This window comes from Ascaphus truei, chromosome 11 (genome assembly GCF_040206685.1).
Source record: "Ascaphus truei isolate aAscTru1 chromosome 11, aAscTru1.hap1, whole genome shotgun sequence".
Lineage (NCBI taxonomy): Eukaryota > Metazoa > Chordata > Amphibia > Anura > Ascaphidae > Ascaphus > Ascaphus truei.
Genome location: NC_134493.1, coordinates 50,793,903 through 50,808,830, shown reverse-complemented (window position 1 = coordinate 50,808,830; position 14,928 = coordinate 50,793,903). Strand labels below are relative to the sequence as shown.

The window sequence follows — 14,928 nt, the reverse complement described above, 5'->3', positions numbered from 1 at the left end:
TCTCTCCATCTCTCTCTCACCCTCTCTCCATATCTCTCTCACCCTCTCTCATCTCTCTCACCCTCTCTCCGTCTCTCTCTCACCCTCTCTCCGTCTCTCTCTCACCCTCTCTCCGTCTCTCTCTCACCCTCTCTCCGTCTCTCTCTCACCCTCTCTCCGTCTCTCTCTCACCCTCTCTCCGTCTCTCTCTCACCCTCTCTCCGTCTCTCTCTCACCCTCTCTCCGTCTCTCTCTCACCCTCTCTCCGTCTCTCTCGCCCTCTCTCCGTCTCTCTCTCGCCCTCTCTCCGTCTCTCTCTCGCCCTCTCTCTCTCTGTCTCGCCCTCTCTCTGTCTCGCCCTCTCTCTGTCTCGCCCTCTCTCTGTCTCGCCCTCTCTCTGTCTCGCCCTCTCTCTGTCTCGCCCTCTCTCTGTCTCGCCCTCTCTCTGTCTCGCCCTCTCTCTGTCTCGCCCTCTCTCTGTCTCGCCCTCTCTCTGTCTCACAATCTGGATCTGGATATTTTATTTACCCTGTATATCTTAACTGCCCTATACTACACCGAAATAACCTATACTGCTTTCTTCCAGATCTGACTCAAGCTTCACACAGAAGACATTGGAATCCCCCGTAACCCAGAAGACAGGTAGGGAACACATCCCCTCCAATGTATAACATTGTGGGAATGAGGTACCTGGACATTGAGGGTCTGCGGATCAGGTAAGATCCCAGGTGGGATTGCTGCTTTAAACATTCTGAAGCGGGGACGTCCAGGCACTAGTTAAGGGGTGCAGGAAACTAGTCATTCACATCTGGCTTTTTTTTCTAGATTCGACATTTATACACACACATACACACACACACACACACAAAACAAGGACTAATTGTAGTATAATGTAATACAATAAATAAACTTATGTCAAAAACGAATGTTCTTACTAGAAATTTATTACATTTATTTCATTTATGTTTTTTTTTAAATGCGGGGCTGGGGGCGGGATTAGAGGCGGGGTTGGGGGCGGGACTAGAGGCGGGGTTGGGGCGGGACTAGGTGGCGAGTAGATATTTTGGTTCGGCGAGTAGATTTTTGGGTGATTTGTCAAGCACTGGATATATATATATATATATATATATATATATATATATATATATATGAGTAGCGGCAACATGAACTTTGAAGATGGATCAATCACTGTCATATGCCTCAGTGAACATCCAATAAGGCCACGGGAGGCGGGACGAACACATGAGTGACACCGACGGGCATAACATACCACCAATGGGTAACTAGAAGCTATTAGCATCCATAGCAACCCCAGTGTATAAATTACCTACTAGATCACTCGGGAAATTTCCCCTGATGAAGCCAGTTTGGTGAAACGTACGTCGGGTATGGCTGACGTCAGCCTACGTGTGATGTCGGCTCATCGGAGAGGCGAGGGCGCCTGGAAATCAGAGCATTTTGGAGACTGCAGCCGTGGGTAGCAAGAACGCCCTGACAAATGTACTTATTTATTGTTGTGATCTGGGCTCACTTTAAAAACAAAGTATCCAATACTTCTATTGAAGTTTTATATGAATTGCCAAGCTATTTACCGGCGTGGACACTTCTGGGATCTTTACTGAAGTGCTACTCTGAGTATTACCCAACTAAACAGCAAACTTAGATCTAGGCATGAATACAAACTGCCTGCCCGCTATCCTGGGTTATTAGGTGGATAAGTAGGGATACGATTCCAGCCCCATTAACCCTATACGGCAACAGTCCACTATACTATACAACCATCTGCTACCAAATAGTAACAGAATTTCTAGTGGTGGGACTCTGTTCTATCCACCTTTGATTCCAGAAGAGTTGTCTCTGGCTAAGCCATCATTGTGGGTGTTATGATATTATCTATTAAGACAGACTGACACCAACAACACACTTCACTGAAAGCACATGTACGCTCTCACGCCGTTCTCCGTTTTAACATTGTATTTGCCGTTCGTTAATCGTCGCCACGTCCCAAACACACACACATTTTTTAAATAATACAATTAAAAGTTTATCTTATGCACTTGAGGGTGTCTCTAGTGCCGCAAAAGGGGATACTTTTCTCTCTTAGTAAATAAGTATATATTGAACCTTTGGGCATGACACAGTGATTCTATGAGGAATCGTATTTTTATATAAACTTGATTTCTATTGAAAAAGCTATTAAAAACACCTAATCTTCAGAACTTGTTGTATCAAAATACCTTACATTTAAATACAGTCCCCCCCCTGGCAATAAGAACATTTAATAGTCTTTTCCTCAGTACTCAAAGGGGGCTATTCTAGTAGTTACGACCACTAAGGTAATGAACGGGTTAACTCCTCCCGCTACCCATAAACACCCACCACGGGCAACGCCATAGTTTTGTCAAAAGAAGGCGACGAGGACGAACGTTAACTGGGATGTGAACAAGATCGCCAGCTATGTCATCACGCCCCAAAACCCCTCTAAGGTACGACAGATAGGGAATTAGACTTAACTTCCCTGGCTCTTTTTTAGGTACCTGACCGAGCGGAGACACGCTACCATTTTCAAACAGTATGTCATAAAAGGGGCCCGCCATCCTTCCTAAAACCACCCCCTGTGTCAGCATAGCCTCAGCTACTTCATTTTTAAAATACGATGTTACATTTCCGGCCAAATAACATTGCTTCTTTAACACAAAAGGAATCAAAAACCCCTTCTTCATGGGCCCATCTCTTGAACGCTTCCCGGCGCCCTCGGATCTCTTTAGGCCCTATTATAAAACGTCCCACTCGTCCTTACTTAAAGACCCGCAGTGCTGAAGGAGCTCGTCCGCAATACGAACATTCCCGACAAAACTTGCATGCGCTACGCCACTTACAGGAGCATTTGTTAAACAACCAGCATACTCCGGCGCTCCGCCTCGCGGACCCCCCCATTAATCCAAGACTCTTGGAGGGGAGGATAGGGAAGTGAAGGCGAGTAGAAAGAGAGGGGGAGGTGGGGGGTGGCAGTGAGGAAAGGGGAGGAAAGGGGGGAGTGGAAAGAGAAGGAAATAGAGGGAAGGAAAGAGGGAACAGAGAGGAGAGAGAGATATACACACTATAAAATCCTTTCCCTCTCTCAATCTCTGTCCTCTCTGTTCCCTTCTCTCTATTTCCTCCCTTCTCCACTCCCCCTCTCTAGCCTTCCCTGTATCCTTTCTTTACTGACACCCTCTACCTCCCCCTCTCTTTCTACTCCTCTTCACTTCTCTTTCCCCCCTCTTCTTTGTCTCCTCTCCTCCCTATCCGTACTCTGAAGGACTGTGCTTGTGTCTGTCAGGGAGAGGAGGAGCGCACACGCACGCACACTCTGCAAGGTAACACAGACACTCGCAGAGAGAGTGGAGAAGAGCTGGGATCAGCAGCCAGGCTCGCACACCGGGATGCAATGTTCTGCATGCAGACTGCCCGTGGTATCTGAGCTGGGAGCAACCGGTGTCCTGTGCCCTCGTCAAGGAAGGTACCACAGGGCATCATGCCAGACAGATAGGGTTAAGGAAACTACAGGTGTCTGGGATGCACACCCTGTTATCATTTAAGGCATGGGTGCATGGATACCTCTAGCACTGGGAAACTTAGGGGATAGGTGCATAGATGCTGCCACTTTTAGGACTGGGTGATTTAGTGCATGGGTGCATGAATACCTCAAAGACTTTACAACTCAGGAGAATAAGATGGGTGCAACGACACCTCTAGGACTGGAGAGCTCAAGGGGATGAGTGCAAAGTCACAGAATTTGGACTCCTTAATACGGGTGCATGGGTGCATAAAAACAGCAAGGGCTTGACAACTCATGAGTTGTTAGTACAGGAGTGAAAGAATACTGTATCTCTAGGACTGGACTGCTAATGGAATGGGTGCATAGATGCGGAGTCTGTCATCTTTAGGACTGGATGCCTTAATGCACGGCCTATGAATACCTATAGGACCAGGCAACCGAGGGGATGGGTGCAAGGATACCTCTAGGGTTGGACCGTTCGGGGGATAGGGAAGAGATACAGAGCCTACTTTTGAGACATCACAATTTGACGGGTATTGGTTTCGGGGATGCAAAATCTGTTACCTCTGGACTTCAATCTTTAGGGAGCCTGGACAGCTAAGGGGATGTGTGTAGTAATGGGTGCACCTCTAGAACCTGATATGCAAGTGCAATGATACCTCTAGGACTTGATAAAGGTTCATGTAGGGACCGAAACATTGATGCTTTGTCTCTAATGTCATTAAATGTGAATCTTTTGTGTTAGTCCACTGGTGGGCAGAGTTTTTGCCTTTTGTATCTTTTGCTACCACTAGGACTAAACACCAGAAGGAGATGGAAACATAGAAGCAGAGACTGTCACCTCTAGGACTGGACAGGACACAGGTAAAGAGATACCAAACTTGTTACCTACCATATAGTGCTGAACTACTTAAGTGATGGGAGCAGAGATACAGAACTGATACAGAACTGAGCACCTCTAGGACATGGCGGCTCTGGGTAATTCTCTGTGAGTTTCATTTTTAATTTCTTTGCTGGCACGGGAGACCACAGACCCTCCTGGCAATAAAGGAGTAAAAAGGTGGCGCTGCCACTGACTGTACGGGCTCTGCGTGCATACTGTATGCATATATCCCCTCTATATAGGGTCTGACAGTGGAAAGTGATTGGGAAAGGTGGCACTTTCACTGCCCATGTTGTGCCACCTACATGTGTATATTGAGGATCTAACCGTGCCGTGTGACTGGGGAATCAGGTATTGCCCGTGTCGTGCCAGTTAGCCGTGTATATGGATGGTCTCACAGCGCAGTGCGATTAAGGGAGCTGGCATTGCCACTGTCGCTGCTGTAACAGTTCTCTGTGTATATGGAGCAGGGCTTGGTAGATCAGTCTGATAGAGGAAGATCGTTCTGCCACTGCCCGTGTTGTGCCAGTTACTTTATGTGTTTATATGGAGAGTTGTGCCCATGCCATACCAGTGCTGTGTGTAACAGGAGGGTCTGGGAAGGTAGTGTATTTGGGAGTAGAAGGATGGGTGATGGTCAGCCCTCTCCTGCCCATCTGCTCCACAGCATTAAAGTGGGAGTGAGATTAAAGTGTGTGTTAACCAAATAAACCGTGAGCTCTTCAGGGCAGGGACTCCTATTTCTAAGGTTTATTTTTATGTCTGATGCACTTATTCCCATTATGTCTCACTATTTGTCACACATTACTGCTGTGAAGCGCTATGCACATGGGTAACACTATCCCAAACAAGAGATATACATACAACTCAACCCCGTTATAACGCGAATCAGTTACAGCGCGAATCCGTTATAACGCGATGCAAGCGTGGCTCCCAATTTTTATATTTAATTACTTTACAACACGATTATTGGTGTCTTTAATACTTTATTGAACAATGCATACAATTTTACATTATTTATAACGCGATCCGCTTATAGCGCAACGTGATTCTTTGGACCCCAAGCCCAGCGTTATAAGGGGGATGAGCTGTATTTGATTGATGTTGAATCTCCCACTTCAACAGCAGCACTCTCTGAAGCTGTTCGCTTGATATGGGGCAAACATTATAAGCTTGCAATGAAATGTACCATGTATCAATTATGTGAGCGAGAGAGAGGGGGATGGAAAGAGAGAGAAACGAAGATAGATGAGGCGATTTCAATAGGGAGAAGAGTAGAGTAAGAAAGATAGGGAGAGCGATGGAGAGAAGAAGAACATGGAGATAGAGGAGAGAGAGAGAACGGCCGAGAGAAAGGAAGGAAGGAAAAGGAGTATGGTGGGGATACAGAAAAAGATAATGTTATTAGAAGAAGAAAGGGAGATGGAGAGGGATAAGTAGGGGTATTAGTGGGGAGGAGAGAGTTAAAAAATGGGAGGGGTAGAGCGAGTGAAAGAATAGGAGAGAAGGGAAAGGAAAGAGTCAGACATACAGAGCTTGATACAGGGCCGGTGCAAGGGTATTCGGTGAACCTTCATCCCTGCGCCCCCTGTTAAGCATTATAGCCCCATTCTCTCTCACCCCCTCCTCCTCCTCTTTTCTTACCCCCCCTTCAACTCATCCTCACTCACCCCCCTCCTCCACCCTACCCCCCCTTCTCTAATCCTCCTTCCTCTCTCGGCCTCCCTTCCCCCATCCTCCTGCTCCTCTCCTCACACCCCTCCTCTCTCACCCTCCTTTCTCCTTCTCTCCATCCCTCCTCTCACCCAATGACCAATGTCTACTTGGCTTCCAGTTGTCTGAGGTGGATTAGGGCGGCAGAGGATGGCGGGAGCATAGCAGGGCAGCCGCCCTCCTCTTCCACTGCCCTCATCTTCTGCCACCCTTCTCTTCCGCCGCCCTGCTCCACTCCCATGCTCCTCCATCCTCCTCTCCCGTTGCCACCCGGCTCCGCTGTCGCCGTCCTCCTCCTCTGCCGCTCCCCAAAATGTGCCACCCAAAGCGACCGCCGAAGTTGCCTAGCGGTTGCACGGGCCCCGGGTTGATAAATGATAACAGTGAAAGAGAAAAGAAAGACGGTGGCTCATATTTACTAAGCAGTCCTCGGCCACAGACACCGTCCAGCACTGGAAGACAGCCTATGGACTTAAATGGCCTGTACGGTGCTGGACAATACCTTGTGGCAGAAGATTGCTTAGTAAATATAGGCCTGAATGTCCTGTATACTGCTGTCCATAGAAACAGACGTTTGGAAAGTATGTGTATGATTCCATTGGAGAAGCAGTGCCTGGCCAGATTCTTTACCACCCATCCCTATGCACACAATTCTACAAACTAGTGTACATCTATGAAGGACTCTCAAACTTAGTGTAAGAGACGTGTTCAGAGGTACGCAATGGAGACCGTTTAAAGTGAAACTAAAATTAGTCTTTATTGCGCCTGTCCCTTTAACACAGCAAAAGCAGTCCAAATAAGCAAAAGAAAACCTGCTCCACTTTGGAGAATATCTACATATGTAGTCCAGCCCTCTCTAACTGGGTGGTTAGCTAAGCTAATTACCAGCCCCAAATATATATACATTTATGCAGATATATAACAGTCCCAAAAGAAAGTCTTATCTGTTTCTTGTAGATGTAGGGAAAGCCTCTCTGCTCTCCTGGGTCAGCACCTTTGTGTGCTAAGGCAATGTCTGTCCAGGTTTAGAGGTCTGGTCCCGTGGTCTTGATATCAGCATACAGTCCAGTCCTTCTGCAGCTCAAGACATCTGTTCCTCTGGTCAATCCAGTGTGGACTCAGGAAATCCTCCTTCCTGACTCAGAACAGGCTATTTCTGACAAGAGTTCTGATTAGACAGGTGTAGCTGGCAGGTGGAGTTGGTTAATTGCTGGTGTGAAATTAACCAGCACACTACTGGATTAGAGGCAAGTTTGTTAACAGGGATAAGTCCCTGTTACACTTGGTCTATCAAATGATACCACATGCTACTGGCACTCAATCTATATGGAATCAGAACTGTGAGGTCAACCTTTCGTTAGTCCAACCACTGCCTTCGAAAACCAATACAAAATATCACTTTGAACCCCTTTGCTGCCAGACAGAGGGGGTAACCTTTTTTAAATCTAAAATAATTAGCAATCCTGCACTTTTTTTAAATTCTGTAGTTGTATTCCGGGGATACCAGCCGCTGAAAATGTGCCTCACGGGAAAGGCAAAACCGCCGCTGCCATCCACACTCATGAAGACATTGACATCGATACAGCTCATGCTAGGGAAATAAGACACAGGTGCGATAACGTCCTGATCGGTACTATCACAATTGAATAACCTATGTATGTGGGGACCACATCCTAAATATTTAGTACGCAAACTTTTAACCTCTTCGCTGCCGGAGGGGGCTAGTAGTGATAAAACACCGGATGCTTCTTAACCCGACTGCACAAATTCACTGATACATATAGATTTGCACGTACACACACGCATAATGTAAACTAAGAGACCCACACACTTCATATATTGCTATATACTGCTGGCTTTTATGCTTACATGGGTGCTAATTTAGCTTTTTAAAATGTAATCTAAGGTCAAATACAATGAACTGCACGGAATATACAATGCAGCTGCAGATGGGATAAGGACTGGAGGCTTCGGGCGTCTGACACAGGGGATAGAACACTGTTAATACAGGGAGATGAGTCAGAATGATGGAGATAAAGCTGCATTGATTCTGAAGAAAACTGTTCACCTTTTGATGCTTCTTATTGGCTATGATGATACCTTTTAACCCCCTTGGGTGGCCCATGACAGAGCCAGTCTATCATGGGGTCTGGCACTCCAAGACATAGTAGCTATACCAAGAAATATAGATAATCTAATAAATGTTTGCAAACATGCACTACAAAACTATTACCATATAGTCATAATCATTCTATCCCTGATTGAAATATCTCGCCCTCATTGAGAATGTAAATAGCACTTTGGTGGTAATTGGGGAGAGGGGGGTCTATAAATTGTATTAAAATATCTACACTAGTAAGTTGCAAAAGTTAAATTCTAGTGTTTGCAGCGAGGTGCTACATTCATAGCCTAAATGCCCTCCCCTCACTGCCCCGTCTGAGAGTCGCGCTTGTGATGTAACGTACAGTATGACATCACTGAGGATACGTGTTTCACTCAAGGATTAGGACTATATTGTAATAAATTTGTAGTCCATGTTTGCAAACATGTATTATTAGATTATCTATTTTTCTTGCAAATAAAAATACAGTTGTGAGCACATTCACAGGTATCAAACAAGTCTGTAACCCTGATTTTCACCATTATCTCCAAGAATACAGTGCTAGCACAGCAGCTAGGGATTCTGGGAATTTTTTCTTGGTAATTACATAGCTATATAATTACATAGTTACATAATAGATGAGGTGGGGGGGAAAAAAGACATATGTCCATCAAGTTCAACCTATGCTAAATTTAGACAACAGATACTTATGCTATATTTGTATTTACAGTATTTTGATCCAGAGGAAGGCAAACACAAATTCACTTTTTATACAAAGCTGTATGTGGAGCACATACTGAATCTGAATTGTTGTTCTGCCCTATGAATTATAATAGGTATATTTTTGTTTTTTCGATTTAATACAGCACGAATAAGCACGTGTTTTAATTTACACTAGTGAGTTTTTAGTATTGCATATACATACCTTTTCTTCTTGCACCACTGCTTATGAATAAGGATTAGACGTGGTTCTCTACTGATCAGTCTACAATACTGCACTCTGAGAGATTGTGTTCGTGTTGTGTTTTTTTTTAATTCAATTTTAATTAGGGGTTATTGATTCTTTGTTCTTTGAAAGATTTAATTGAAAGTTACAGTATACCGCTGACTTGGCACACAGTGAGCCGCTCTATAGAGACACTGTACCTCCGGAACTTCAAGCAAGTGGCCGTGTCCCGGGATTGAGTGTCCCGATCGGAGCCCTGTGCAGCCGGTTTAAAGATTGCTTGCAGTGACTGGAGTAGGAGAACCGTGGGAACAGCGCATACTCACCAGACCATTTCGTTATACCATCGCGGTAACATGTACCTTCAACATACCTGTGCAACTAAATTATCCTTGCTGTACGTGCATAATATCACTTAAATATTTGTAATATCATTTGCTATTTGACACTATGGGAGGTTGTGCGCTGTCTTCTTTTCTTTACATGTGAGCTATGGTGTCGAGGCACCAACAGTGCCGAGCAGCAGACCTGCCATTCATCTATTCTAGGGTTAAAAGTAATTTACCTTGGTGCACTTTGATCACATTAACCACTTGTGTTCACTGGTTTATATTTTAATTGATTTAAGCACTATGTTATTATATTAATACAGTTTATATTATTTTCTTTAAGTGAAGATGTCACCCTTCATGTTTTAGGTTCATGCAGTATTACATTCTGCACCTTTATTAAGTGCTGCAGGCTCATTTTTTATCCTGGACTATAACTTGCTGATTTGATGCTGCAATGTATTAGCAGTAACATAATAAAGAGGGGGAAAAAAAGACTCATTTTGCTTGTAAGCCTTTTTACAGTTTTGCAGACCCCCAGTTAGCTCACCCCTGCTTTAGAGGGGGCCTTTCACCCGTTCTGGTGGGTGATTATGTAGTCAAAGGATCCAAGATTATTTTGGACATGCGAACTCTATGTGGGGTAGGAAGCACATAATAATAGTCTTACATTTTTTAGGATCTATAATTTAGTAGGAAGTAAGGAAAGCAGACAGACTAATAGGCCACTAGTATCTATATTTCTATTGCGTATAGCAAATGGGCAAAGTCAGCAGTACAAAAGGCTAGCACTGTATGGTAATAAGGCAATGATAATGCTAATGGACTTTATTTGACCTTTTTTAACATGCAGCTCCTTGAGTTAAGTCCATGTCGGACCATGATGACTTCGCTGGCCTGGCCGGATCCTGGAACACATCAGACTTTAACCTCTTCAACCCAGCCAGTGTGGTGGTGCCAGTCATCTTCTCACTCATCTTCCTGCTGGGAACGGTGGGCAACAGCCTGGTGCTGGCTGTGCTTCTGAGGAGTGGACAGAGGACACACAACACCACCAACCTCTTCATCCTCAACCTCAGCGTGGCCGATGTCTCCTTCATCATCTTCTGTGTGCCCTTTCAGGCCACCATCTACACCCTGGAGGACTGGGTGTTCGGAGCCTTTATGTGCAAAGCTGTCCACTTCTTCATCTACCTCACCATGTATGCCAGCAGCTTCACCCTTGCAGCTGTGTCTGTGGACAGGTATGTTGCTGTATATATATACGTAAGGCAATGGCTTTATGGTCACATATGTCTATTTATCTTTATGGAGGTAGACAGTGGTATAACATCATTCTTTGAGTAATGGACCCTAAGCTCATTAGACACAATTTTTAAGTATTATGCTGTGTTGTTTAGACTCCTACTTTAAAAAAAGGTATCATATTGCTGTGTTGAGAAAGGTTGATTATAGAACACGAGATAGAGGCCACATTTATGAATGGGAGAAATATGAGAAAGTGAATAATATACACAAATAGGCTGGAAATGTGCGAGGCCATGTATAACAGAGGACATCTAGATGGGAAAGAAGCCATATGTTGTATAGCTGCATGTAAAGAATGTCACCGAAAAGACCAAATCCAGAGACCTGACCCCCAACCCCTGCCCACTAACCAAGTAAGCTCTCAATGAACCTAACCCATAGACCGACCATAATATTCCCACCGCTACCCACCACAATAACATATTAACAATTACTCTGTAATACAATCTATATGTAACCACATCTTTGTTTTACTAACTTATGTACAGCACCCTAGATAAGGCGCTATATAAATGTTGTTATAAATAAATAAGCTATGAGAGGCCATATGTGTAAGGGTGTTGCAGGGTACATGCAACCACACACGCGGGTTCTCTTGATAAGGCTTCTTTATTGAGCCTTAAAAACATACAGCACACAAAACAAAATAGCTTCTCTTCAGCATACAAAAACAAAATAGCTTCTCTTCAGCAGACAAAAACAAAATAGCGTCTCTTCAGCATAGAAAACAAGGCAGCTTCTCTTCAGCATGCAGGACACAGACAGTTCATCACACATGTACTTTGAAAAACAGACCTTATAGCAGTAATCTCTTCAGTATTTCAGTCCTGTCTCCTGACCAGCTAGCTTGCATGTGTGTACAGCCTGGGGTTTTAAAATACCTTGATTATGCAGCTGGGGTCAGACTAATTAAACAGTCCTTCTCAACTGAAACTTAACCTCGTCACTGCTGCACTGCAAGCCTAAACATAGGTTTGCCCGGTATATGGCTGGTGACGTTCATTCACCCTGTCACAAAGGGCCATTATTAAAGAACTGAATAAATGACTAGATGTATAGAGGCCATTGACTCTTACCATCTCACCACCTTGTGTCCTCCACAGGTACCTGGCAATACGTTACCCCTTGCGGTCCCGTGAGCTTCGGACTCCATGCAATGCAGTCGCTACTATGGCCATCATATGGGGTCTCTCTGTGGTCTTCGCTGGACCTTACCTGAGCTACTACGACTTGATGGACTATGAGTCTAGTCATATCTGCATGCCCGGGTGGAAGGAGAAGAACCGCAAGATTATGGATACCGGCACCTTCATTGTGGGGTATGTCATCCCTGTGCTCATTGTTAGCCTGTCCTACACCAGGACGATTAAGTACCTCTGGAGAGCTGTGGATCCACTAGAGGACATGTCAGAGTCCAAAAAAGCTAAGAGAAAGGTAACCAAGATGATCATCATTGTGACTGTCCTTTTCTGCCTATGTTGGCTCCCCCACCACGTGGTTGTCATGTGCTATCTTTACGGTGACTTCCCCTTCAACCAAGCTACCTATGCCTTCCGTCTGCTGTCTCACTGCATGGCCTATGCCAACTCTTGTCTCAACCCCATTGTATATGCTTTGGTGTCCAAGCACTTCCGCAAAGGATTCCAGAAGGTCTTCAGCTGTCTACTGAGGAAGAAGGGCCGGAACAAGGTCCATGTGGTAAATGCAGCTCATACCGAACCTGGCTTTGATGCCGCCTCGACTGAGGTGTCCCACATAAACGAGGAACATGGGAAGAGAAGTGGGCGCCAGGCAGGGGGGAACCGTTCTGATTCCTCCAGACAACTGGGTATTCCATGAGGTAAAATAGAGGTGAGAAGACTCAAGACTTCTTTATATGGAAGGTGGAGGATAAATATGGGTTTCATCCCATTTTTGCCCCTCTTAGGAAATGACTCACCCCAAGCAGATGTTAAAAGACAGGTGAAACAAAAGGGTGCAACAAATTGTGGCAACAACAGATACCACCCAAAATAAGTCCATGGTCTAAAAATCACAAAAATGATATAGTAGCGTTCGCTCAACAACACTGGAGCCACATCAACCCAACACAGATGGAGGTGAAGAACAGTTGAGCAGTTGTACTTTGTTCCAATGCAGGGATGAATCTATGGATGAATCCTTTTCAGTCAGGCTGGGGGAAGACTTGTGATAAGGTACATGGTTCTTCCATCCCTGTTTCGACCTATTTTCTTTATTGGGAGTTGTTGGCACAAAACACCGACTTTACATTATTTTCTGCCGAAATGTTTCAAAGGACAAAAGGACAGGTCTACTGATCTAAGTATTTCCTAGGCTTAGACACTGTTAACTCAACCCCATGTTTCTGTTGTTCCCTCAAATGCCGGAGGGGACTCCAACCCATGGCGGCATAATGGTTTGCGGGTCCCTCTGGCAGCGAAGAGTTTTAACCTAAATTTAGAAAAATGTTAAGGGGACAAAGACATTATTGCCCACATGTATTAAGCAGTGTTCTGCCATAAGACACCTAACTGTTCATTGACTTTCTCCAGGAGAAGAGAAGCTGAGAAGGAGTGGTGGCGTACGAAGTGAATAGAGTCGCTTAGTGGTACATGTGCTATATTGAAGTGGATGGACATAGTTTTAGAACCAAAGCACCTTTGAAAAAGTCAGTTCACGCATACATGGGTTAATTACTAAAGACTTTTATGGTCCATATATTTTATTTTATTTATCACGTGTTTGTACCAGGAAATAATACATTGAGAGTTACCTCTCGCTTTCACGTATGTCACATTCCTTCGGGGCTGACTTCTCATAGATACAGTAGGTGCCCCAGGGATTAATACTCAGCTATTGGGCAGAGAGAAATTGTGCATGGAATTTGTATTGCTGCCAGTGATTAACATTAATAATGATCAAGATTGCACTACTGCCAAAACGTGTTCCTCACTCCATGTGTTTCTATTATGTGACGTTCTTGCTTTTCATATTTTATAAAAACGTTTTGCAGAATTTTCAAAAAAATGTTCACTGGCATCAGCTGTTATTGCAGCCTATGTTGCTTTACAGTGAGTGAGCAGTAGCTGCCATTTTAAATTCCCTGGAAGGCATATTTCCAGCCAATTAGATCTCCAGAATGCAACTACAGCATTTAAAAAGAGCAACATTGCTAAATATAGGTAGAGCAGTATTTGTCACGATGGTATTTCCAGTTCTAAAACATCTCCCAAAAATGTTATGTTATCAATACAGTGGCATTCATGTTTTGGCAGTTGCTGAGCGTCTATAATTGGGTATCTGTATCCAGATTCACCTATATAGAATTATATCTGCTTAACAATATACTGTATACTTGATAGTAATTTGCTTCTTACAATCAGGACTCCTTTACGTACATATTTTCAATGTCTTTAAGCAGTGATGTATCACACTAGTGCTAGAAGTATCTATGCCACAAGTTCATTAAGTTACATCAGGTCTTCCTGTAATCTAAGGAAAGATGAAAGTTTCGTGGAAACACTTCCTCATTCAGGGGCCCTATGATATGCATGTCGTAATGATCTCCCAAAGACACAAAAAGCACACCAAGCTGTGCTTTTAGCACGGTTAGATTTGTTTATGGAAAGCAATTTGATTGTTCAATCCTTCCTCAAACGTTGTTTTTTTGGCCTGACTAAGTGGGATTGCACCTTTTAAACGAGACATTGTACTAGGGGGTAGGGGTTATGCAGCTGAAACCCCTTTATTATTACCTGTAACTCTGCCATTTAGCTGAACACATACAGCAAATGTTATTAAAGGGTGAAGTACTTAAAGCAATTATGTAACCAGGCAACCGTTTAATTAATCAATAAACTTTCTCATTTGACTCAGACAAACAGGCTGATTTAGTCCTTGAGATGAAGAGATTAATTACATTGCTGCAGGTGGGACTGCGCACATGGAAGTTACTCATCAGTATGATTAGAATGGCACACAGCTATCTCGCATTGTGACATACACAGCTATCTCTCCTCCTGATCCCATCAGCGTAAGATGCATAGCTATCTCCCATCCTGCTTTAATCAGTATGAAATACAGAGCTATCTGCCATCCTGATCCCGTCAGTAGGAGATCCATAGCTAT

The 14,928-nt window shown here is 44.2% G+C and overlaps 1 protein-coding gene and 1 long non-coding RNA gene across 2 annotated transcripts; both read left to right on the top strand.

Annotated features, from left to right (window-relative positions):
• The first annotated feature begins 3,113 nt into the window (after nucleotides 1–3,113).
• On the top strand, nucleotides 3,114–7,791 carry LOC142463433 (uncharacterized). The gene is made up of 3 exons (XR_012787435.1): nucleotides 3,114–3,481; nucleotides 4,315–4,384; nucleotides 7,604–7,791. It is a non-coding gene; the product is annotated as an uncharacterized LOC142463433 (long non-coding RNA).
• Nucleotides 7,792–9,271: 1,480 nt separating this feature from the next.
• On the top strand, nucleotides 9,272–14,666 carry LOC142463432 (galanin receptor 2b-like). The gene is made up of 3 exons (XM_075566181.1): nucleotides 9,272–9,560; nucleotides 10,346–10,736; nucleotides 11,904–14,666. Exons 2-3 carry the CDS (start codon nucleotides 10,363–10,365, stop codon nucleotides 12,637–12,639), a joined length of 1,110 nt encoding a protein of 369 aa, XP_075422296.1. The 5' UTR covers nucleotides 9,272–9,560; nucleotides 10,346–10,362; the 3' UTR covers nucleotides 12,640–14,666.
• The last annotated feature ends 262 nt before the right edge of the window (nucleotides 14,667–14,928 follow it).